This window comes from Glossina fuscipes, unplaced genomic scaffold, assembly GCF_014805625.2.
Source record: "Glossina fuscipes isolate IAEA_lab_2018 unplaced genomic scaffold, Yale_Gfus_2 60, whole genome shotgun sequence".
In the NCBI taxonomy this organism is placed as follows: Eukaryota; Metazoa; Arthropoda; class Insecta; order Diptera; family Glossinidae; genus Glossina; species Glossina fuscipes.
Window position 1 is genome coordinate 3,389,722 of NW_023998432.1, and position 27,077 is coordinate 3,416,798.

General features: G+C 32.8%; 1 protein-coding gene across 2 annotated transcripts in view; it reads right to left on the reverse strand.

The window, feature by feature from the left end:
* Nucleotides 1-27,077, reverse strand: part of LOC119637716 — a 116,242-nt gene that overhangs the window by 62,698 nt on the left and 26,467 nt on the right. Inside the window, exon 1 of one of the 2 annotated variants that reach the window (XM_038033925.1) lies at nucleotides 5,842-6,183. The exons of the other annotated variant lie outside the window; for it this stretch is intronic. Within the exon in view, the coding sequence (XP_037889853.1) occupies nucleotides 5,842-5,908 (67 nt within the window). The 5' untranslated portion in view covers nucleotides 5,909-6,183. Of the gene's footprint in view, nucleotides 1-5,841; nucleotides 6,184-27,077 lie in introns of those variants that run through there. 2 annotated transcript variants of the gene reach the window in all.

Here is a 27,077-nt window from a genome sequence, read left to right on the forward strand (position 1 = left end):
AGCGAGCTTTGTCGAGAAATTTTGAAAATTGCAATTTTTTTCTATATAACAACTTTTTAAAAAAGAGCGTTATATGGGGAGTGGCCGAAAAATTGACCGATCTAAACCATCTTAAGTAACATTCGTCTTTGCGTCAAAACATGTTAGTGTACCAAATTTCACCAAAATATCTTGAAAATTGCGAGCTGTAGCTTGAAGACAAATTTACATGGACGGACAGACAGGCTTCAAACCTTTCTGGGTGTTACGTATGTCCGCGTAAACTTAATACACCCTATATCACACGTGTTGTAGGGTATAAATATGAAACTATTTATTTTCGGGTTCTTCGTTAATAATGTGTGGAAAGTGAGATTGAAAATTTCGAAATCACAAATTTATTATTTCAACCACATTTGTCCCAATTTTAATTTAAACAAGCCGATCGGTATACTTGATGAAGTTGACTTCTCTATTTATGAATTTAGTGTTGCAACTAAGTACTATTCTTACGACAATGTGGAATTTATTGTGTGATATTTTTAATAACAGTGCAATAGCATCAATCGAAATTGTTAAATAAACTATCACAACGAGTACAACACAATCGCTAATAAATATAAAATTGCAAGTAATGAGTTATTCGTAGTAGTGTCAACCCGAAGTAAAATTAATAATCATTTTGTGGAAAAGATCAGAAAGCATACAATTGAAAATCTTTAAATTAAAGACCAGACGATGTCTACAAAACACTAGAAGTGAGAAACAGTAGCTTATCTTCGAAATCCATTAGATGTAATAAAAATGTTTTACGGTTTATACATTAGGCAGCCTGTGCTGCATACAATTACTTTCTCAGCGAGAAAGACTCAGAGCAAGCGACATGTAGGTGCACCATTTACTGAGAAGAAAAGAAAACTTTAATGAAACCGTGTCACAATAATGCTGATGTTTATCTTTCTATAAGGTATGACAATAAGAGTCAAATTCATATAACCAATAACATCACTTGAAAGTTAAAGCTACTTGGAAACATTTAAATTTAACCAAGCGCAATAAAATAAAAGCAGATCATATTACCAGATCCCAAACGATCATTTCAAAGTAAATAACGACATTTTTTTTAATATGTGAACTTGTAAATTGTCTGAGTGTAATAACAGAAAAAGGCGAAAAACTTAAGACAGACATGATCAGTCAAGCTAAAGTAATTTTCATTTGACCATAAATTTGTATAAAGAACACCTTTCACCATATACAAAACTGCATTGGGTTGTTTCGTTTGCGTTATCCCATTGCACGGCTGTAGCAAACACCTCCACTACATACCAGTTCAAACGTCTTAACAACTTACTCCATCACTACCAAAACAAAACAAAAAGTGTAAGCTGCCAGGTATCATCTTACTTTTATATATAAACTTGTGACATTTGCCGGTCGAGTGACTACAACGAGCAAATGACGACTTAGCAATTTTTTCTGCAGCAGGAAATATTGTACAGCAAGTGTACAAATTGCTTCGGTAATTTTGTGACAAGTTTTTGTCAGGCAGGTTATCCCCTGGCCATGTAGGTAAATGCAAACATTTAGCCATCTAACTTAAAGCTCAAAAAAAGACACTTAAAAATATGCGGGATCACAAAACACACTAAATTATTCTCACGGCTTATGCAAATTACATTTAGTTAATATTTAGTTCATGTCTATGGTTTCAGCCGAAGGGACAATTTTTTTTTTTTAGATCAGATAATAAAATGAAATGCCTGGACTGTAAATATTAGCAAGTGATTTTAATGAAAATAAATAATCACAAACACACACACGCATACACAAACTTATGACACATTTGAATGACTACTGCCCTCTAGTAAAAGTGTGCGTATAAATCTAAGTTTGCACCCACTCGCACGTTTTTTTGTCTTGTGTTAAAAAATCTGTAAAAAACTGTAGGTAACGAATCGCTGCAACAGGCTGCATCATACTTTAAAATTAGCTACTGCCTCCACAATTCTATTCTGTAAAAGTTTAAACTGACAGTACATTTGTCTAATTTTCATATAAAATATGCAAAGTCGATCCTAAACGTATCATAAAGTGTAGCAATGTTGCCAATTTGTTCTCTATAATTACAATTTTTCGTTTTGCATTAACTGTTTAAAAGTGAAATTAAATTATGGACGAACTTAGATTCGTTTACCTTACTATTTCACGATGCATAAAAATTTCCCACTACGAAACAATTGCGATTACCTAACCTTTGACAAAAAAAAATGAAAATGGCTGATAAAGATAACTAACTATGCCCGGCATCTTCAGATGGAACGACTCCATAGAAAATATCACATGGTTGCATATTTCACATGAGTTGATTCACTTATAGTAATTAGTACATTCATGATTGCCCTGCTTTTATAGTACCAGGGCCGTTCTTCACATATTCCCCATTGCGATTACGATTTTTCCAAATAAAACGCATTGACGCACTAGACATTCATTGATCAAAATTTGCAACTATAATCACTAGTTTTCGTGACAAGAGAGAGTCAAAGTATACAGTTCTACAAATATTTCTTCAATCTTCTTTCCTGGTTTACAATTCATAATTCCGAAAATGAAATGAATTTATGATAAACACTGTTCACAAAAAAAACCTTAGATCGTTTTGAATACATATTCAATTTTATGCATTAACAAAAAAATGGACATAGGTCGCAACAATTAGATATAGATATAGATAAAGAAAATGCTTATTATTGTTACGCTGAAAGCATTCGTAAAAGTGTTTACGTAAAAATCAGTTCATGTTAACAAAAAAAGCATTTAATAAATATTTTCACATAGTGACGTAGAAGTATACGCATCTATGCATACGCACCACAAACACACAAAAAGTTAATAGAAGGAAGAATTTATTGTAGCCCTTTCAGGTGAGACTACGATATATGATTGCGTCTTAAAGGAAAAAATATTTAATAATGTTACAGTACCCAGCAAAAGCTGAATGTCCATTTTTACATATTCCGTTTTATTTACATATGATTTTTGGATAAAGTCTTAAATGCAGTTTTTGTAGCAATGACAAGGCGATTCCATATTTCTATATGCATGTTAATCAAATAAAACATTGTAATGAAGCACTTTCACAAAAGAGAACGTAATCAATTTTGTAACATGGTAGATAACATTACGACAACTCCGTGCCGAATTAACGGACTTTACACAACAAATATTGCTAAGAGACTTCGTGATCTAAAATTCCATTGATTAATTTTGGCTTCTGCATGTCAACACATACGATGCCATCCCACAGTTGTCATAATCTTTGTAAACATTATTTTATAATATTAGGATTCCGGCACCGAGTCACCACGAAAGTGAATTTCGAATCCTTAGTGGCTTGTAATAGGCGCAAGCCTCATCTATAGTTCGCTAATCAGCCGATAAGTCATTCAATGCCATACTCGTCCAGAATTAATTAAACATCATCAAGTTTTTTTTCCTTGCACTCTTCGGCGACTTCGCATAGTGGACAAGCATTTCGGCCGTTTTTCGATTGGATGCAGACCTTTACTTGCAAACTTCTGAACAAAACCACAAGTAGAATGAATACCGATGTGCGGAAGTCTACAGTTTTTTTTGGTGGATGCGCTATTTTATGGTTGTCGAAAATAATATAATAAAAAGTAAAACCCAGAAAGACTTAAGAAAAAGCTACCATTTGTTATACTGATTGATTCAAAATCATTTTCTAAATCAATCTAGGAATATCTGCCGGTATGATGTCTAGCCGGATAAATTTGTGTTCAATTTACAGGTCGCCATTTCTAAGGTATTTTGATGAAATTTGGTGCGCTGACGTATTTTGGCGCAAGGACGAATGCCCTTGAACATGGTTTGAATCGGTGCACTTTTTCAATCACTATCCCTATAGTGCCTCAATTTAAAATCCCGTCATATAGAAAAAATTTCAATTCTCAAATTTTCTCGATAAAAACGACTAAGTAGTATTATTTCGACATTCTAAATTGGTATGAAAACTTTGGACTGGGTGGTGCAACTTTTGAAGCTTCTCTCATATAAAGAAAACTGAAGTTCATAGGACGAAAAGGTATTATTTTCAATGCTTCACAATGTAAATCAGATCACAATAGTAATTTAGGATAAAAAGATTAAGTTTACCAAATTTGGACCATCTCCACCCATTTTTTGGTTCGTATCTTATATACGGATTTTCACAAAAATTGATCCTTCGCAGGGTAGAGAAGTCTAAATTTTAATAACTTTGCTTTTTTAGGCCAGAAAAATCGAAGTTTTAATATTTTATGATGAAATAGTAGTTTGATATAAAAATTACCTATACTGAATTTTGAATACGTTCCGCAATTTTTGAACCTCTTCGGCACAACTATTTCCTACGGAGAGTAAACTTTTATTTGCAATGAGGTCTAATTTATATAATATACAGTCCCATAATAGTAAATTCCTATAAAAGCAGGGTATAAGTTTATGTTCTATGCTAAAAATATTAGACAATGTGGTATAGGGCATTTAAAAGTCGGCCCAACCCGGCTATAATGTTTTCACTTGTTTTTAAATATGTTCTCGGGCCTTTAATTATATGATGATATGATCTTTTTTGTGGGTGGATGATGTCAACTTTAAAATTAGATTTATCATTTAGATTCAAGTGAAGCCCCTGTCGCAATTTTTGCAACTTAAAAAAGTTAAAAAAAAACACTTAAAGTTAGCATCTTTGACGATCCGTATGTAGCGTATGGCCTTTTCTGCCTTCTACGTGTTACAATGTACCCCTCAACTAGCGGTAACTAATATAAAATTTCTCAATTATTTCCACTGATCGTGTGAATAATAGTGACACAAATCTTCAACGAGAAGACTTACGGTAGACAAAAATTTTTCTATTAAAGCAACCGTAGGGAAATTATGTATATTTTTTTTGATAGAAGCTATGAGAAAACGTTTTCATATAATTTTCAGGAATGCGTATAAAAGCAGGAAATGCTTTCATGAAATTATAAAAATATATTTATTTTAAGGCAGTCTGCGTAGAAGTCAGTTCGGGACAAAATTGAAAAACGGCGTTCGCAAATAAAAGGAATTAATGATATGCACTTGGAAAGCCAATTTAGTTAAAAAATTTTGAAGCAATGACTTACAAAAAGTTTTTTACGTTACTCGCAATAATATTGTGTTGCATAATTCAACAAGATTGAGACTCAAGAGCATATTTGTATCGGGAGCAACATAATATTGAACTTAAAGCATTTGGTTTTTTCGTGAATCTATTAAGTCATCTACCAGGAAACGAATGCTAACCCTCAATAATGACAATTATTTAACAACAATGGCGTCATTATCATCAGCGGCGAACGAAAGAGCGACTAACGCACATACTACTAACTACCAGATTATTAAATAGTAAACCTTACGACACCCAAAACATTAAAAGTCAAGATCAAAAGTCATGGGAATCCTTATTAACACAATTGTAAACATAACATGTACAATATTATGTGGTATTGTGTTAATGCTATGCACGAACTACTTGGTACTGGCATTGTAAGCGAATTTTTTTTCTTATATATCTGGGTATGAGTACGACTTTTAACACTTTCAATAAAACCGCATAAAAGAAAAACAAAAAAAACATAAAGGGTGACAATTTTAGTAACGTTATTTTGCACTTGAAAATAATAATTATCAAGCTATCAAGCGCACAACTAACTGACTGAATGAAAGAGGAATTCAATGAATAAGTGAACACCACCGCAATGTGATCTTAATACAGTAGCAGTTTAATGGAAATTATTTGTTGATATAGGAAGAGTCTAACTTACTTACCGTCTAACATATATTTAGAGAGATCGTCTTCGCCTTTCTGTGACGGTTCTCCAGCAAACATTTCCATAATTATTTTTTTATTTTTCACGCGCAAACTTCTTAAAAGTGCTTTATAGTTATTTTTTATTTTTTTCAAACGAAGATGAAAAAGAAATATTATTGATATTTTTGTTGTTATTGTTGGGTTCTTTCTCTAAGTACGCAACACTGATTTATAGTACACGTTTACTTTGCTAAACCAGGTCATTGACTTACTCTTCAAATAATGCTTTCGTCGTTGTATTTACAGACATAATATATTTAAATTTAAAGTTTGTTTTTCAAATAAACTCCTAAATGCGCAAAAAAATCATTTTAGTTTTGTTTCATATTTATTTTGGCATATTTTTACTTTTGCCTCACTTACAAAACCTCTCTTTATTTATTTATAAGTTTATGTGACTTTTTTTCTGTTTACTATTTATTAAATATTTTGACACATTTTATTTAAAAAAGAAAAAAGAAAACGAGCGCAAGATTTGGCATCATTTCTGTTACCTTGGCTGTAATATAATAGACAATACATTTATTTTATTTTTGCGTCTCTATATTATGTAATAAAAAAAAAAGAAAGATGATTTGAAATTAAAATTTTTCTGCTTATCGTCACTTATTGATAGCAAACACAAGCGAATGAGATCCGAATGAATGGAATTGATTAGAGTGAGCTAAAGTTTACTAAAGACAATCATTACAATCATATCAGCAAAATGTTATAAGCATATGCAGTATTTGAAACAAAAAACAAAATATTTTTTTGCAGCAACCTGAAGGCATTGCTCCTTACGTTTAATATGTACAGCGTCTTTAACTTAAGGAAAACATGGGCCGTTAATTTACTTTAGATGAAACGTAGTGTCTCAGAATGAACTAATAGCTGCAAATGGACTTCGGTATCCTTCGATTATTTCTATTTTTGACACATTGTAAATAAAGTAAATATGAATGTTAAAAGAAATAACATAACGCTTGGTAGTTTTCCCATGAACTATTCTGTTAAATAATACTTTCTAGTATCGAGATTATGTCAACAAATCATACAGGAATTTTGAATTTGCCAGCTATATATACTCAAGCAAAAGAAAGCAAAACTATTATCAACCATCAAATAAAGAAAAAAGATGTTTTATAATAAAAAGAAAAAAAAAAAAAAAGAACTGTCAACTCAGTTTATTTTTATGTCCTATTAATTTATTGAAAAAATTATTAAATTTTAATACACTACAATATTGGGTAGGCGTGATCAATTTTTTCCATATTTGTGCATAGATGCTACAGCATCGTTCATCTTCTAGCGAAAATAAAGCTGTCGCCTCGAAATTTCCAGAGGAATTTGGAGATAACCCAACACACACAAGTGTATGCAATACGAACTGTGAAAATTTTTTCTTTCGAGTTTTTTGGTATTCATAAAGTACAACGCGTATACCATACAAATTTCCCCTTTTATTGTGAAAATAAAGAATGTCAACCTGGTTCACTCGATATTATAGAATATCGACATTTAGTTCTTTAGTTCTTTTTAGGTTAACGCTGATGGGTAAACCAGATTCGCCTACAACCGAATATAATTTTCTTACTTACTTTGATTATAGCGATTTCACAAACGTTATGGGTCAAAATGCCTCATAACCATAGAAATGGGACTATCCGAAACGTCGATAGTCCTAGTCTTAATGGAGATATCTTAGTAAATAACAATTCTCAGTAAGAATTCAAGTTGCCTTAAGTGTCTAACTAAGCTAAGAGCGAAACTTGCAACTTTTTAACCAGAATAATGGGTTGAAGAATTTTCCATATGGAAAAACAAACCCAGAATATCCCATAATTACGAAGATCGTGTATGCAGAGTAAAGAATTACACTAACAAGGCTGGAATCGAACATTTGGTACGCATCAACTCAAACTAGCACATATGATTTTTTAAATGTGGACGTCTCCTCTCGATAGGAGCTATTCCTCTTACCTTACGCCCTTGTAAAGCTGTAGAAAAATTCGTCCTTGGGTTTAAATCAATGCTTCTATAAATGGTTAATTACAGTTTCTGCCTCTTTAACGTATTCGTAAATGAATGAAAACCGAATAATGTCAGCAAATGTTCAAGTGTTTCTGATAAAGTAGCTTCTACTACGAATTTGAAATTAAACTTTCTTAATTAAAAGGCATGACTTTGTATTACTCCCATTTTACAAATTCAACTTCCAGCTTTCTATCGTACTTTATACGACGCGTATTTCCGCTTGCAACCTGCGAAAGAATGAAATTTCAAAAGTTTAAAAGTGGTGATTTTGATATCAATGCCAAAGAATGGTCGAGAGGACCAAAAAGTCTCGGAAACAATGAATTGCAAGATTTATTTGACGAAAACCGAGCTCAAGCTCTTAGCAGTTAATGAATTAACTATTTCTAGAGGTTTGCATGCACTATCAACTTGTCAAGGGTACACTGTTTCAGCTCGAATGTTCTGCCGCACCCAGCGTACTCGCGCAAAAGAGTGCCTTCTGATTACCAGTTGTTCAGGTCGATGCACACATTGCTTGACTGGCACACGGTTCCGAAATGCTGAAGAAGTGCGAAAATGGGTCAATGATTGCGTCGCTGCCAAACCAATATCGTTCTTTCGACATTGTAGCACCATATTGCCAAAAAGATGGGAAACATTTTACATTAATATGCATTGTATCAATTTTTCCCAATAAATGTCTTTTTCAAGCAGAAAAATGACCAATACACATGAAACCACCTATTATTTTATATAATTTTTTCCTTAATGTTTTCTTATACAGTTTAACACATTAAGGCAATTGTCACTCACTCGCATAAATTTTTGTACGTAAGTGGTCACATGAAAGCATAAGAGGTTTCATAGTAACTTCTTGAAAATAATGCCTATATACGAACCGTACGCATATGCGCGCTCAGTGGCGCGCACGTATGGAAATATCTAATGCGGAAACACTAAAAAGCCATTTACAGTGCGTAATAACTAGTTGGTAGTTTTGTATTAAGTGCAATTAAATACATTTGCTTTTGTTTTTTTTCTCAAGGGTTTTTTCTGGCACAAGCCTCTCTGTTTTAATTTATTTAGAAAAATTACTAACAAAAGCTAAAAAGTTGTAGGTGTGCACGCACATATGTGTGTGTACATACGTGTAGGTAACGCATAAATATTATTTGTAGTTCAAGTTATATAGTTTGAGTTATTGAGGTATTGGCCGAACTAATATGCTTAGGGCTTTAAGTCCAAATTAAAATATTGAAAATTTTTGAAAGTGATCTTAGATTGAAAAGAAATTTTTTTCAAGATTTGTTATTTATGTTGACTAGACAAACCAGATCTTTTTTCGTTCATTTTAATTACTTGTTAAAACTACTAGGTGTAACCGGCTTTAAAAGAATTTCTGTTTTATATATTAGTTCATATGTTTGTACAAATGTATTTACATATGGATATATATATCATATACATATCGCATGTACATATATGTAACAAGGCAAATGCAATATATACATATATATATGTATATATATATATATATAAAATCATTTTATATGAATGAATCATATGTTTACTGGTTACACTTGTTCGAACGGCAAATATACACAACAAACGAACTACAGAAAAGCCAGATGCAGAAAGATTAAATAGTAAATGACAAATAAAAACTTTGAATTCTTGTTTAAAAAAAAGAGCGAGAATCGCGTAGAGAATAAAAAATCAAATCTCCATAACCTTGACTAACTTCAAATGCAGCGATGGCATAGTAACGGCCCGTTTCGCATTTTAAAGCATAAGTTACTTTGCTCTTAATATTTGCAAACTACGAGGGATGCACTGTAACAACCATTTGAAGATATATTATATATATATAAAAAAGACTTCAATTTTATATAATATATCTGTTGAAAAAATTGTTGTTATTTTTTGTTTAAAATTGAATCCAAAAACTACTTTCTTAGTATTAATAATAAATGTAAATGTATTAATTAATCATAATATTAGCATCCCCATCCTCTAAAACCATGCACATTCTTAATGAACGGACGATTCTCGAACAGCAAAGCTATTTGCGCAAACGTTCCTTAACATATCCACTTTACAACCTACCAACTTTGGAAAAAGCTATAAACACTGAAATCACTGATCTAAATTGGCATCTGTCCACCTGTGATGTTTTTTGAGCTAATTAGTTATATAGGTTGGTTATATTCATGGATAGATTTTAAATTTGTAACTAAAACTTTTGCATACTAAGCAATAAAACTTTACACTGAAGTACGGATAAAAGCTTAGCTTTTCACTTTAGACGAAAATTGCAGAGATTTAATTTGAAAACTTCAAATCAGTAGCTACAAACGATAAGGAATTCTACACATTCCTTTCTTACGTTCATCGTCAAAATTTGCGACAACTTTATGAACATTTTACTATATGAATGGATGCCAAGCGTCCATCAAAAAAATGAAAGGAAGAACATCGTCATGCATTTTTCAAAACAAAATAGTTTTTTTTATTGATTTAAATTTTTATTAAATAATTAAAATGACTTAAACAAAATCACTATGGGGCCAGTAAAATTTTAATTGATGCAAAGTTTTCATTTTCCGAATATAGGTTTAAGGCAGCATTACGGGCACTTCCCCCTTTAAATTTGTTTTTCTTGGAAGTCAATTTTTCAATATTGCAACCAGCGTAATTCCAACAAACCTTATTCTCTTCATTCGAGTCATATACAGTATCTATAAAATAGCTTACTCTAAATAGATACGCGGTGTATTTACGCTCAATTAATTTAACCGTTATTTATTAAAAAGTGCACGCTTTTTTTTAGTTCGAAAATGGAACCTTTTCATTCGAATACTTATAAAAATTAATATTGTTCAAATTATTTGCATGTTTCGTTAGATGTAGGTATGTAACAGTTTAAATGGTTTTATCTTTTTTTGTTTTTGACTCGAATTTGGATGCGAATTAAAGATGCGTCGCTGGAATGACTTCAAGATTATCATTTTTTAATGCAAGTTTTTTTTAAGCTTAATAAACTTTTTCAATATTATTATCCTATCATCTTTCTTTCCACCGCCAAAAATTTCTCGAAATAGCTGTTAACCGTTAAGCTAAGCCAAAGATTTAAAAGACAGTAAAGTGGTAAAAATTAAATCTGATGTAACATCAAAACAGTCTATTCTAATGCGAATATAGTCCTTGTAATTGCCTATTCGCTAAATACTTCCGGTTCTTAATTTTTCTTTTTGGAATATTATCGTTTTAACGAATGAATATATTGCTTCGATTTTTTTTCTTTAAATTCATACCGAATCTTCTTCTTCATTACAATAATATGATAATAACAAAAACAGATAACACACATGGCAACATAAAAGTAGAGATTATTAATCACAATATAAAATGAAACGAACTACTTTATCTTATTGATTATTATGAAAACGTAATCACCATTTTTTTCTGTTTTTATCATTACTATTGTTACGTGTGCTGTGTTATGAAGAAAAAAAATTGTTTTGTAGATATTTTTATTATTACCGGACGCTCCATCGTAAAGTCATCAACTGTTTAAAGTTAAAGCGTTTAAATGGCCAAACTCGCATTTTGAGTGTAATATCAGCTGCTCTCACAATTTTGCGGGCGTCAACCCTACAATCAACAAAACTAACAAAAAGAGATTGTGGAGAATTCAGTGAAACACACAACCCTTATTGCAGCATATCAATGAATACAATTGCGGCTAAAACTTTTGTTACTTACACACTTCTTCGCGACAACGACAGCAACAGTAATAGCAGCAATACAAGCCACTTTCCCACTTGGCATCAAATTTTATAAAAAAAAAAAAGAAGAAAACAAAAAGCTTACAGCAGATATCGGTTACATATATTGCACGCACTGCTACGGAGAATGATATACGCTATTGCTATGTAGCTAGTTAAAGAACGTTGTGTAGCTGCTCATCATGAAAAATATGAATACACCAACGTTGCCATCGCTGTCACTACCCGCTGTCCTATTGAACAAACTTGCTTACCATGAGCACAGTATGTCTATTGAATCAAACAGTAGCAAAACGTATTTACACAAAAACAAAGGCACGCATGTAAGCAAAAACAAAAGAAAAAGTCGTTTTAAAAATATTTTGTCTCGTTTTCTAGTATTCTATTATCGTTTATTATCGTTCTACCGTTCTACTGACGTACTAAATGTGCACTGACATTATGTACATATTCCAAAATTATAAAATATTATATTACGATATTTTAACAAACGTACATAAGGTACACCTAACCCTATATTTATATATGTTATGCAGCTATAGTTGCGGATCCAAGCGCATCTATATACGTCTACGTAAATGGACATTGTAAAAAATAGCATTATTTGGAGACTATAAAGACATTCGTAACCAAAATGAAATATGAACTTTTTCACATATTTGATTCATTTACCATAAAATATATATATATATATGTATATATATGTTATATAACACCAAAAATACTCAAAAGCAGAGTTACTGAAACTTCTGTATTTCATTTTACGCAGCAAAACTTTCCTCTCGCATTTAATTGCAAAGTAATGCAAGATAGACATCTAGCAGTTTTTACCATTGCTTTTTACTATAGTAAAAGTGTTTTAAAGAAGGTTTAGAAGCCTACATTAAATAAAGTTTCGGAAATATAAACAAGGAGAAATTTTTCGGTAAAAGTGAATTCAGTTTTTCCAAAATTTCAAATGAAATTATGAAGTGCCTTTCATAACATAAATTTTCCCAAAATCCATCGAAACCAGTACGGAATAATGATTCCGCTGCTGATTTTTCCGTTTCCAGAGTAAAAATGGAAACTTATATGATGTATGTGTTGTACTTTATGAGTAACAAGCAAAAAAGACGGAAAGCAAAACTGTTCATAGTTTCTGTTATATAGTCGTATGGGCTTGTTGTAGGCGTGTTCAAATTCTCTTGTAGACGATATCTTCTTTTTTGTGAACAGCAAAATATTCAGCACAGGCACAAAACGGTTGTGCAGACGGACAGACGGACAGATGGACCGATACTTAGATGCATTCTGAATTTGAAACGGAAATTTTTGGAGCTTGGGTAGGCGGGCCCGATTAATTCCATGTATTTAATGGTACTGCAGCATCACCCGCAGAACATACGTTGAAATCTTTGTAGACTTATCTGCTGTAATTTATGAGTAATGAGCAAAAAACCAATTTTTTATTCTTTTTGAAAAATAGAATCGCCCTCAATTCATGTATCACTGTAGGTGTGTCCTTCGAGGGATTCAGCCCATTTTCAATAGCAACCTGCGTGAAAAAACTTCTAATGTTTTTGGGAAATTTGAAATCGATATGTTGATTTTTGCGACTTAGAGAGTACGAACAACTAACGCCACACAGTCACACAAACACAAAGGCACAGATGGACAGCCATGGCTTAATCAATTCAGAATTTTATGCTGATCAAGAATATACATACTTTACGGAGTCTCTTTTAGATGCTACATACATTAAGAAGAAAAAACCAAATGAGTATATCGCCATCCTTCCGTGGTAGATGTAAAAATAGATTTTCTGAAAAATTTCCAACGGCCAATACTTTTATGTTTGCTCATATGTAAGTGACTACGGTAAAATGCATTTTTCTTCTTTCAATCCACTGAAATTTAAAAAAAAAAAAACAAATTCACGTAATTTATTTCAAAAAAAAGAACATTATAGTCGGGCAAGGCTGACTATTAGATACTCTACACCGCTTCCATCAATACAATTATTCACTCATTTTGGTAATGCTACGCCAAAAGTTACACATTGCTTATATGCAAAAATTAAACGTACGTGACCCAAATTCGGTAACGTTGATTACTATCTTAATTTACTGTTATGAACTAATTTTTAGCTCTGGTAGGAGGGGTTATAAAAGGAACGGTCCAAAAAATTGCGCCGGTGGAATCAAATATTTCATACCAATTTTAAATGTCCAAATATTACAAAACGCGTTTTGTCGAGAAATTCTGAAAGTTGCAATTTTTTTCCATTTCATGACGTTTCAAAATTGGACGTTCTATGGAAAGTGGTCAAAAAATTAGACCGAGCCAAACCATTTTAAATAGCATGCGTTCTTGGATCAAGCACGTCAGTGTACCAAATGTCATCAAAATATCTCAAAAATTGCGACTTGTAGCTTGAACAAAAATTCACATGGACAGACATTAGAAAGATAGACAGACAAACGGGCAGGCATACAGGCGGACAGACAGGCTTCAATATAATTAAAGGGCGGGTCTCTGTCAAGCCTTTCTGGGTGTTACATATGTCTATACAAACTTAATATACTCTGTACCACAAATGGTATATGGAAAAAAAATGTAGCAATTTTAGAGTTTCCTGACAGCCGATCATAAGAATCGAGTTCTTGGAAACGAATTTCTAAAAGATAAAAAAGCCTAATAAAAAATAGTTTTCATAAAATTTTTGCAAGCAATTAAAATATTCTATGGTTTTTTGGAATAATATACAACATTTCATTCAATCTTCTGTCACACATCACTCCGCGCAGAGTTACGTTACGGACTACATTTCCAAGCCATCGTTACAAAATGTTACCATAAAAATTTTCAGCATTTTTCTTTTCAAAAAACTTAAATTTTTTTATATAAATGATAAAATTTAACAAAAATGCTGCACTAGAGAACTTATTTCGCAAACGTAACGATTCTTTGATTAGAAAAGAATCAGAAAAGTTAACGTCTCAATCACTTATAGTAGCAAACATTTAACCCTCCTAACTTGAAAGAAAGAAGACAAAACTTTTGAGAGTATACGTTACATATGCATCGATTGAATAATTAAAACTATTTTATAAACTTTCGAAACGTCACAAATTCGCAAATAAAATGGTTGGGTTACTTGTAGACACACCTAACGTGAGAGCTTGGGAAAACTGTTTATGGATCTATTAAGCACACACACAAAGCAAAGCATAATTTTTTTCATTAAATATTCTACATTTGGACCGAACTTGACATAAATTCTTCTATTTAAAAATTCTCATTGACGAAAAAAGAGAGCACGCAGAGGAACACGCAGAATACTTTATATTTAAAATTTCTTCAGTGGTGATTTAATGTGATGGGATAAGGTGGTTCCAAGCTAGCCATAGTCTACAAATAGGTTACTTATAACCACGTTAGAACCGACTATAATGGAAATAAGCATTTCAACTCAGCTGATTGCGGACTGGCAACACTAATTATTTTGGAATAAGTCCGTCATTTCACCCTTACAGTCACCGTTTTCGATAAGGTAGTCTGTCCGAACATCTGCCTGCCCATTTTGATCCCAGAGAATGAAATTTTTTGGTGTTCGAGCCTGGAATACGACGATTGAGTTATAGCCTCACGCAGCCCTTAAGAACAATTCAGTTCCTCACAAATATGCATTAAATTGTATTTATCTATCAGATTGTAATTAGACAATTACTCGAAACTCATGGACGGAGTGTTATCCGACTTGGACTCGTAATTCGACTTTCATACTTATCTGACCTAAAAAACAAAAAAAAAAGAGAAGTTCTATTTAGACTGAGTGGAATGCAGAAAATATCTCTCGTTAGTCGCTGCGCGATTTGTAGTGACAAGAAAAAGCAAATATATTTTTTGGGAAATATCGATCTTACATCGTATCGTAGATCGTATTGAATTCAATTCATATTTTTTACGATCTCAGATTTATTAGTACTTCACCGTTTATCATTATTTAAAAAAAACAAAAAAAAAAGTAAAAAACCAATATTTTCATACTCTTTAGTATGGAGTGGGCACGGTTCATTTTTTCTATTTTTAAAATAAAAGTTTTTGTCGTATAGGCGTGTGGGCATGTGCTTTGAAAAGTTTAAATCATTTCCAAATTCTTGTGCAAATTTGTAGGCGATATGTTCATTTTCACTAAAGGGAGAAAGAAAATCACCGCGGATGCTACACAGTTGGACAGACAAACCGACGAACATGTGTAGATGCATTCCATAATTGAAGCTGGCCAAGAATTTATATTCTTCATGAGGTCATTAAGGCTTGTTTCTGCGCTTTATAAATGTATTGATAAAAGAAAAATAAATGTTGATACACTATAATATTGGGTAGGCGTGGTCAATTTTCTTATTTTTTGTGCACAGGTGATACAGCATTGCCCATAGAATGTGCGTTCAAATTTTTGTGCATTTATCTGTTACGGCTTACCAGTAATGAGCAAAAAAACAAATTTTTATTTCTTTTGAAAAACAAAGATGTTCTCAGGATACTGTGAATATATCCTTCAACGGATGAGGTCCATTTTCTAAAACAACCTGCTTGCAAGAACTTCCAATGTTTCCGACAAATTTGAAGTCGATAGCTTAATTTTTACGTTCAGGAGAATGTTTCCAACAGACATTTCGCAGACGGATATATGTAAATCGGTTTAGAGTTTGATGCTTATATAGAATATATATATTTTGTGAAGTCTCTGATGCTTCCTTCTGGGCGTTGCAAATATTTTGACAAAATGAATATACCCCTTATCCTTCGGTGATGGATATAAAAATCATATTTATTAATCTAATTCGTTTGATTTTCGACAATGCAATGGAAAAAGCGATTTGTAAATACGGGAAATATCAAACCTTAGCAATACCTAGAAATGGATACCTTAGTCGTTAGTCTGAAAACCCGAATTTTTTTTTTCACATATGGAAGTCGCATGCTTTCAAAAAAATGAGAGATCGGCACTATTTGAATATTTTCTAATATATCTTAAAATTCTTTTTATGATGACTCAGTCATTCATTAAAAAATTTGCAACATTTAGAGAAGTAAAAACGCAACCACCATTAACTGCTTCCTTGCCAGTCCAATTGTTTTATTTTTTATATAATCGGGAAATTCGTATTAAAATAATCGCAATCTTAATTGTGAAAATATAATATAATATCTATTTATTTGTAAACCTTATGAAGATTAAAAACAAAAGATATATCATAGAGCTGAGATTTTGTGCAAACAAAAGAATATATTGCAAATATCTGGAGCTCATGATCTCCGTTATGCGTGTAAAGTCGAAACATTCCTGAATCTCCCGAGTTATGTAAATCAAGTTGAAAGCTGAAATGTCTGATGCACATATCATGAGTGAAATCATTCAACCGTTTGTCAGGTTAATAATTTTAACAAAAAAAATTCAATTTTTTTTCACTTACTATTCAGTTGCTCTTACAAACGGCATATGGCTACCTGTTCATACCCATGCCTAAGTCTTCTTACTTCTTACTTAAATACATTTTTTAAAAAATGTTGGTGGTGAATAGGAAAAATTAAACCTTAAGTGAATATAAAACTCGTTTCTAAGCTGATATTAATTTGAATAAAATCTATAATTGCTTGGATTAAAAATAACGTCAAACCGGCTGTGTGCTGGCAACATAGTCTCAATTATGTATATAAATATATATACGTAAAGAAGGCTCTGCACTAACCCTCAATATAGCGACGAAAGCACTCATGGAAATATTTTTTTTTTGTTTTATATATGTTTAAATGTACTTTAATAGATTATTTGTAATATTAATTAGATGCTAACATTTAAAGAAGTAATTTCTTTTGTTATAAATGCTAATTAATAAGTTTTCTTTTTTCTCTTTGTGCTCTTAAATTTGAAAATTTTGCCCTTGATTCTATCGATTTTTCTTTATGAAAATGGGATGCTGTGTCACCAAGTATTTTCATTTTATTATTATGAAAATTGAATAAATCATTCAATGACAAACACTTTTGAAAATTTTAGCTTGTATTTTGCATCGTTTTAATGTAACCTTTTTTTTTATTTTTGAATATTTTATTTTCTTATTTTATGAAAACAAAAATCTTATACTAATTCACACCAAACGCGGAGATAAGAATACTCGTTAGTATTTTAAAAAGTCAACTGTAATACATTAAATTAGTTGTCGCTTTGCAAGAGAAATGTAAACCTGTTTACAAAAGCAATGTCCCCGGCACGACAAGCGCTAACACGCTATAATATACAGCGCAACTCTTCAAAAACAAGGGTAGTTTTCTCCTAACCAAAATATAATAAGCTGAGTTGCCATTTCGAAAGCATTTTTAAAATATAATAACACGCATGTTCCTTTTATAACTGTCAATAGGGGTTAATGTAAATATGAAGCCGGTTATACAGTCAAATTTCAAAGTATGCCAGATTATAGCATTTTATTTACTTCAGTAGGCCAACTTTTTAAAAGTTACGTCAATGATAGCCATACACTAAAAAAAAAAAAAGAAAAAAATTGCGACAATTCAGTTCGGCGGGCAAAAAGCAAATCTTAATTAATCAAATGCGTAAATAATTTAAACTTACAATTTTAACAAACACAATAACAATGCAACAAAGTATACATGCAGAAAATGCTTGTCACTATCTTAACCATGTTCGGAACGTCCATATTTAATACATATCATATAAATAAATATGTATTCAGATATATATGTGCTTACGACAAAATCAACAACAACAACAACAACAACAACAAACACTCACAGATTTTATGTCTGGCTTGTTAGCAGCAGGCACTCATTACTTTTGCAATTACATGAACGATCAGTACTAACTGCCATGCTTCCTAAATGTAAAATATAAATTTGTGTGTGTTTTTGTAAGGCATATGCTATTATGTATATATACATATATATGTATATACCATATTGTTATGTGTGCGTTTACACATATGCGGAACAACAATTGCATCAATAGTCAACTTGCCAGCAGCAAACAGTTAAGCGTTATATTTTGTGCATCTGCAGCCGCTGCAACCTTAGCAATAAAAGCATGGAAACAACAGCCGCAGTAACAATTTACTGCCATGCATTACTTCTAATTATGATTTATATTAAGCCTAAGATTAACGTTTATACCAGCCTTACATATCTCAACTCACATAAACGTACAAATTGATTTATAGCGTCCACCATACTACTACAAATAATAAAATATTATATTTAGCTTAATCCGAATCTTTCGATACCTTACTAATCTTTTTTTATGGCTGCTTGTGTTGTATTGCAAATGAATCAATAAACATTGTTCGCCCTCACCACGAATTCATTACAACGCAATGCTTGAAACACTCTATATAAAAGTGAATAACGTCTAGTTTATTTCCGATAAAGCATGCGCAGCAAAACTACTTACGAAAACACATATTGCGACATTTATAAGCTGTTACCATACAACATAATTTTACAGAGCTGTAAAATACGTATGCAGGCTGAAGAGTAATATATTTATCATAACATAAGTGAAAAGCGATGATAATAATACAACAGAAAAATCTATTCGCTAGAAGGAAAACTAGGGTGAACTTTATGGCATTTAGTTACACGTTTATCAACTATGTGTAAAAGCATATCTAAAACAATAACAACTTGATACGTATGCCGAATTCGTGCCTAATAATCAGCGTATGCGGATAAAGATGTCAAAGCTTGCTTCTATAATAGAATAAAAGCATGCAATATGAAAGGGGAGATTTTATTATGAAGGACAAAAACTATCCAGAAAAACCGCGGAATTTTTGAAGTGCTGAATTGCAACCAATACGATATACAGGCGGAACATAGGGCGGCGGAATAATTAAATATGTCCCATTAAAATATAAATACGTATTTATAGTACATGCCTGCGAAAGATCCAAAAGGCGAGAATATGGTTGCCACATCAGTTAATTGAAGGACAGATGAAAATGGGCACGCTTACTCGTAAAATATTCCTTCAGAGATGTGAAAAGAAATCATTTTTGCCTTGTAGTGACTGGACACAAAAAATTTATTTATTTTGAAAATACAAAGCGTAAAAGATTGTAGATTGATTCAGGGCAACTAACTCGTTTCCGAGTTCTGTTTCTCTCCTTTAACTTGAACCAACTTGGACCAAACTGTCGTGTATTATGCAATGCTGTAAGACAAGCTATCGTTGCGGAATACTATCCATGTTGTTTATTTCCATAAGAAAAGGTATCCTTTGTCGATTACCTCAAAACGTCAGCACTCGAACTCATATTCGTGGCAGAAAGTTAACAGGAACGTAGTATATATATAGCCAAACATAGGCCATATGTTTAGTAAAATAGTTTCTAGAATTTTCTTGAAATAAGCATTTGGTGTTGCTCCTGGCGTTATAGCTTTTCAAATGTTGGTAGATAGAAACGAAAAGTTGTGCACCGATATAATTAATTTTTAAGCCCAAGCAAGCCAAATGAAAGGTAAATAACTTAAGACGTCGTTCAGTATTTTAGAGCCCGCTTTAATATTTAGAGATCTTAATCCGTTTTTAGCCAAACAAATTCTATATGACTTCTGCTATTCATTTTAATCGAGAATGCATGTATTTTATAAAAATTATGTTGCATGCTTATATGCGTTACATACCTTTAAAATATCTGACGCTCTTATCACGGAAAGAGTATAGAAAAACTTTAAACAGCGGCTGTGTTATGAACAGCAAAGAGGCTTTTAATGCTCCGGCTAACACTTGGCTAGCTGTAGCATTGTATCAACTTTTGTTCATATGTCAAAGCGATTATTATAAAAATAATTAATAAATAAATAAATAAAAATCAAAATCTCACTTGATTACGTAAACGTACAATTACACAACTTATAGGGAAATTAATAGCAAGCACAGCTTTAGAGCAACAATGATAAGAAAGCCTTCTACTTCAACTCAGGAAACGGCATCTAAACTATTCTCATCACCCACTCCGGAAAGGTTAATTGTAACTTGACCTTTTCTTCTCGTCTCTTGAATATTTTTTCCCTTTTTTTTCTTTTTCGTTGATATATTACGCGTTGGATTGCTACAGCTATTAGCCATCTTAAAATTTAAAAGTTTTTATTTGATATGTTGTTTATTTTCTTCACGCCTTTTTAAAACTTACGCTACACAAAACACTTGGATTTTTAGTCAGTTAAGTTGAGTGTAATGGCATTTACTTGAAGTTGAAGAAATTTGCCGCTACGCATAACTGCTTGATGTCGCCAATGTGCATGTGTCCATATATATATATATATATATATATATCTATGGTTATAATATTTTCTATTCGTCATGATATTTATACAACTAACCGGTTCAATTGAAGATGATGCGGCATCGACGACCATCCATTCATTATTTGCGCAAAAATGCATCCTGCTATTGACTAACGATTGTATACTTGTACCTAAAGACAGTACTTTCTATTTAACAACAGACCAAAGAAATCCTACAAGAGTTCACAAGTTCTTTTATTTTATTGCAAATTCTCCCACTAGGTACGAGTATTTATTTATTATGAGTGAGAACTCTTGACTGCTTTGTTTTTATCAATCTGTTTCCGTAAACGAGAAATGAATATACCCTAATTCCTTATCGTAGTGCAATGTTGTATAGAGAAGATATTACCGTGTTCATCTACCCCTTTACGGAAAGGGATATTGCACAGTTTCAATTTGGTGGACGAAGTGCAACGGCTAAAATTAAAAGTACTAAGAAAAAGTAAAAATTCGAATAATTGTGATTATCAACTTACAGCCGCTACCGGATTGCCTAGAAATATTTATAAAAGGGGGTTGAACTAGTACCATGACAGCATGACAATGCTATCTTAAATCATATTATTTTGAGCCTTGAATGTGTCGACTTATCATACGTGACAGAAAAATATCATTTACGCCATGCGGTAATTCCCTGTTTAATTCAAAAGAAATGCTGAATTGTGACACAAAATACGAATAGGTACACAACGGCAATCCAAACTTCCCAAACCCATTGCGCAACACAGGCGCCAAGATCGGTGGAATCAGTTGGATCTAATTGATCTAATGAAATCAGCGCTAATAAAACACTATCAACAACTGCTAATGAAAGTGAACCTATCATCACAGGCAGAATATTAGCAATATTACAATCAATCCACCTGGACAGTGTGGGGAGATGAACTATGCTTTGATAAGAAGTATAGATGTGCCGAAACTCTCACCTCCCAGCGGTGATCCCCGGGCAACGGCTTCGGCCGGCTAAGAAGAGTTTAAGGTTTTGGGCTGCTAACTCGGCGACGAGTTTCTGATAGATGGTGGAGGGGTTGGCTGGAAGAAGAGCTCTTACTCAATAGCTAGTTACTACCAAGGAAATACACTGAATGGGTTTAAGTACAATGAAGGTAGTAATCTAGCGAGTGCATGGTAGAGTGCATTAGACTAATCTACCATGTTCAGTGCAATACCCGAGACCTATATATCTTGAAGAAAAGTAGTTCATTGGTGTTAGCTACCAGGAAAATATGGAGGATCCGAAGCAAGTACGGTTGTTTTTAACAAACGCCCAAAGTGTGCCATAAGGCTTTGCAAAATAAACTGGGAGCCACGGGGGTCAGGAAGCTCGCTCACTAAGCCACGTATGCCTGCGGGTATATGATGGACTTGTTCTTAAGTCGTAACAAATAAATAAATTAATTACACTATTTATGCTAAAGGAATTGACGGACGGCTTTCCCTCTGGCCGAATAAAAGAAAATGTCTGGTAAATGAATTAATACATGCAAAAAGGAATTGATGGACGGCTTTCCCTTTGGCCGAATGAAAGAAAATGTCTGGTAAATTAATTAATACATGCAAGAATGGAAAAGGGGTATGACTAATAAATTCTCCCCTTTTACCTATTTTTACTTTTGAACACATGTCATGAATGCCTGCGGGTAAAGGTGGTAATTGATCAACAAGCACAGTGGAAGCCTTATGGCGGAAGCAGTCAGTTGATCAATTGGTGAGTCCTGACTACTGGGTGCGGCCCTTCGGGGAGTACTCGTGGTGGTTGTGGTTGGCGAGTTCCTAGCTAAAATGGAACAATGAGTGCAGCTAGGCCTCGCCACTCACCGGAGTGGGGTTTATTGTTCCATACACAATAAACTGATCTGGACTCTGGTGCTGTTTAGGCCCCTACTCTGTGGGGATTGTCTAACTCGCCAGGGGGCGTAGTACGCTTAAAAAGTGGTTTGGGCCACCGTGGGGTTAAGCCTTACAGGCAGGAATCCACGTTAAACCCTTGCCACAAATTCTGGACAGTGTGCTCATTCTTATGACTATACCAATAGTCTTAAAAGACCAGTCGTTTTTTTTGGAACAAGATGTTGTTCGAGTTTGTTACGAAATCTTTTCAAAGTAATCAGTCCTCTAAATACCTTTTGCATTTCAAAATTAATGCCACAACGTTGAATGGTTGCAAATCAAAACCCTAATTGGTTTTAACTTTTTTATAATGATTCTAAATGTAATCAGACTTTTATTCACACGCGCTTTACAGTCGAACTTGACGAATATCAATAAGATGTACACCGCCGAATAGTGTTCTATTAAGACCCTAACATAGTTATTTACACTCTGCATGATTATGGTACAACATATATAAAGTTTATGCGAATGTCTTTGGTACCCAGAAGGAGGGTTAAGAGTCTGTCCGTCTATCTATCTCATATTTGTCTATGTTTGTGTGCTCAATTTATAGATCGCAACTGTTGGGATATTTAAAAAAAAAAATGGGAAAGAGACATTTCGTGAGTTAGAGAATATTTTCACGACCACTTCTCACATAACGCTTTTTTTTTAATAAGTCAAAAAACTTTTCAAAATTTCGTGACAAACATCGGTGAGTAAATTTTGAATCGAATGGGCGAATATTTTAATCCCTCTCTCATGTAATGGTTCTTACGAAAGGTAAACGTGAAAAAAATGTTTAGTTTTTGATATTTAATTTGGGAATTGATTTATAACAGCGATTTGATATAGAAACCAACGGTACCAAATTTCAATCACGTAGTTCTACTTTTTGTATATAGGTACTAATGCTAAGCAAGCCTTTTAATGGCAAGGTAAAACCTCCCACAAAAAGTACGCCTTTAGAAGAAAATATGCCATAATTCATGGTATTTTTTTACGAATATAAGCAAAGAATTGTTTCGCTACCGTTTTAATATAAATCCATCAAATTTAAAATTCAAACGCCACCAAAGAATTAAATGTTTCTGAAAGAGACTTTTCAACATTCTTCATTCATTTGAAATGTATTTCACATTTCCATGAAATTCTCATGATATATAGCAAAATAGTCGACATTTTCTAATTCCGCCATATTTAGGTTTTAAATTTCTTTTATTAAGATATTAAATTACAAAAATTTGTTGAAAAATTTTCCTAAAAGAAAATTTCCAGTTAGGGCACATTTTGTAGCATAGCCTTGTTAGCTTTGCCCAATTTGCATGGGTCGATTTCCCTCGCACCTAATTTCAAAAAAAAAGTAATCAATCCTTAAAAAATATTCCTATATAGATTCTAATGATGTTTGTCAATATATAGAAAATTTGCTAATTTGCTCGCAGTAGACAAATTTAATCGCTATCCTATGCTATCATACCTGGAACCCTCGGAAGTCATTAATAGAGATAAAGTAACCGCCCAATTGAACTCTATGAAGCTAATTCGTGAATATTTTTGGTAGTTAAATTAGTCTTCAAACGCAGAGATTTTAAATAAACCTCAGTAACAATCAATCAATTCAATGCTTCAGGTATACATAAAACGTAATGTATTATTGATAATCTTAAACAATAACCCCCCCCCCCCCACCACCACCACCACTCCCGTCCCCACCGTCCCCCTCTATCATTCTCTCTCTTCCTCTCTTCGCTTTTATAAAGCTTTACAGCAGCACAATCTTCCATTAATTTCGGATTAGAGCGAGAAAGAGGGGAACTATATGAATATCAGATTTGCAGAATGCATGTCGTTTAAATTAATTACGCATTCATTAACGGAGGCGAAATATTTAATAAATGGGTAAAAATCAAATAAAAATCTTACTTGAGATCATGCAAATGATTTTAATGAACGACATTTGCTGCCGAGCACTTTAAACTGCCTCGCAAGATCAATTTCTTAGTCTTGTCTTATATGGCGCTGATCCGTTCACCTTACACGTAAAGTTCGCGGCTCTCAGCTTTGATTGTGAATGTAATGCATTTCATACATGCCAACAACTGAAATACGTCGATGACTTTTTTCGCTTTCGTTTGCTTTTTTTCGTTTTATTAATTTTCTTGGAAGTTTTTAGAAATGGAAAGTTTACTGGCTTTTATCTTTAAATTTCTTTTTTTGTTTTTTTTTTTTTTTTGTTTTACTTTTTACTTGACATCAATCGACGGCTAGAGAAGGCCAATGCCTTGTCAAGACAATGCCCAGGAATCGGTATCGAAATGAAGGTAAAGATAAATCGTAAAACGTCAGCAGTAGTAAGTAAACCAATGCTCGACAACTACAAGCGTTTTACCTACTACACCACACCAACAACCTAAGCCTGCAAAGTGGCAGAGGGGGTTGCACATAATTGAATGTTAAGCTTGCATTCAATTGAAATCAAAAGATTTAGATAACGTTTCGGTAACCTTGGTAAATGGTGCAATGCCGTTAAAACATTGCTATGGCATGATAAGTCAGACAGCCAACCAATTGCAGGCATAAATTGCTTAGGAAAATACCAGCAAACTTAAAACATAGCTATTGCCAAATAGAAAATCTCCAAAAAGAAACACCACACCAAAAAATACATTACATCTTATCTATCTATAATCAGCCTAATGAATTCATATAAAAATAATCTAAGGCAAACTTCATCTTTTTGTATCAAAAAGGTGGTTGCAGGGAGACTTTGCTCTGTATTGTTAAAGAAAAAAAAACAACAGGAGTAAAGAAGAAAAAAAGGAAACAAAAAATATGATTAAAATGAAAATATATGTACGTCTATATGCGGGGAGATCAGTTGTAGACCAGCAAAAACTAAACAATCGTTTTTTTCTTGTTTCTTAAATATTAAGTAAGCGACCTTTTCTTAACAGTTAACAAAAGTCAAAGATAAATATTAACTAAAAAAAAGTAGTCGACCAGTTAACTACGTTAAATTTGCATATGACAAGATTTTTGTATACCGGTCACCGGCTTGTTTACATATTTTGCTCCAAATATGAGACAGAGTTACATATAAAATTTATTTACAGCTAAGCATAGCATCGCATCGTATTTATTTAAATAATAACTATTAACGTTAGAGACCAAAAAAACAACATTTACAACTTTAAAATACTCGTATAGATAGACAGACAGGCAGACACATATAAACACGCACACTTGCGAGTGCAAGTGTGGGAACGGTATGTGCATAAAGTTATAATGTATAAAAACATTTGCACTTGCATCTCATACGAAGTGAAATTATTTTTAAAATGTTATACAGCATGTGATAGATAGATAAATAAAAATATACCTGCAAAAAAAAAAAAAAGGCGAACCACCCGCCACACGGTTGTTACTATCGGCTATTTATGGACACGGCTCTCAATTACGTAATTAATATAAAACGGATGAATTTTTTTAACATTTTATAATATTTTTTAATTGATTTAAATTAATTATTTATGACAAAAAAAAAAAAGTAGCAAAATAAAAACTTGCACCTATGTACCCCCTTATCTAATGAAGCCACCTAAACCGCAGACTCGCGGACACTGCAGGTTCTGTGGATGTGCTTCTGCGAACAATGCCCGGCTAAACCGCACAACAATGTCTGTAAAACACAATGGTAAAAAAATACTTTTTGGCCAAATAACTGAATCAGGCCTTTTGTGTATGATCGACAACAAAAACAACAGCAGCAGAAACCGCAACACCAATGTTTTTAATCCACAGTCTTTGCAGTGATAATTATATTTGATTTATGCGTCTATAAACATTATTTCACATAAATAAAACGGATGTGTATACACAACAACAATAATAACAATAATAACAACATTTTCAATATTTTATATGGGTTTTTACGGAATATGTATGTATACCTATATATATATGTATTATTTTATATATATATTATTTAAAATTTTCACAAGTAAACCACAACATTTGTAGCGTCTACTCCAAAGTGAATGTGGCTATCTATGTGAGAAAACAAATATCAGCCAAATTTAATAGATACCTTTCCAGCAACACGCTCACATTTACGTACTTAATATGAGTGTACGCGTACGGTCGTTGTAAAATTACTTGTGTGCCTGCAGTGGTCGGTC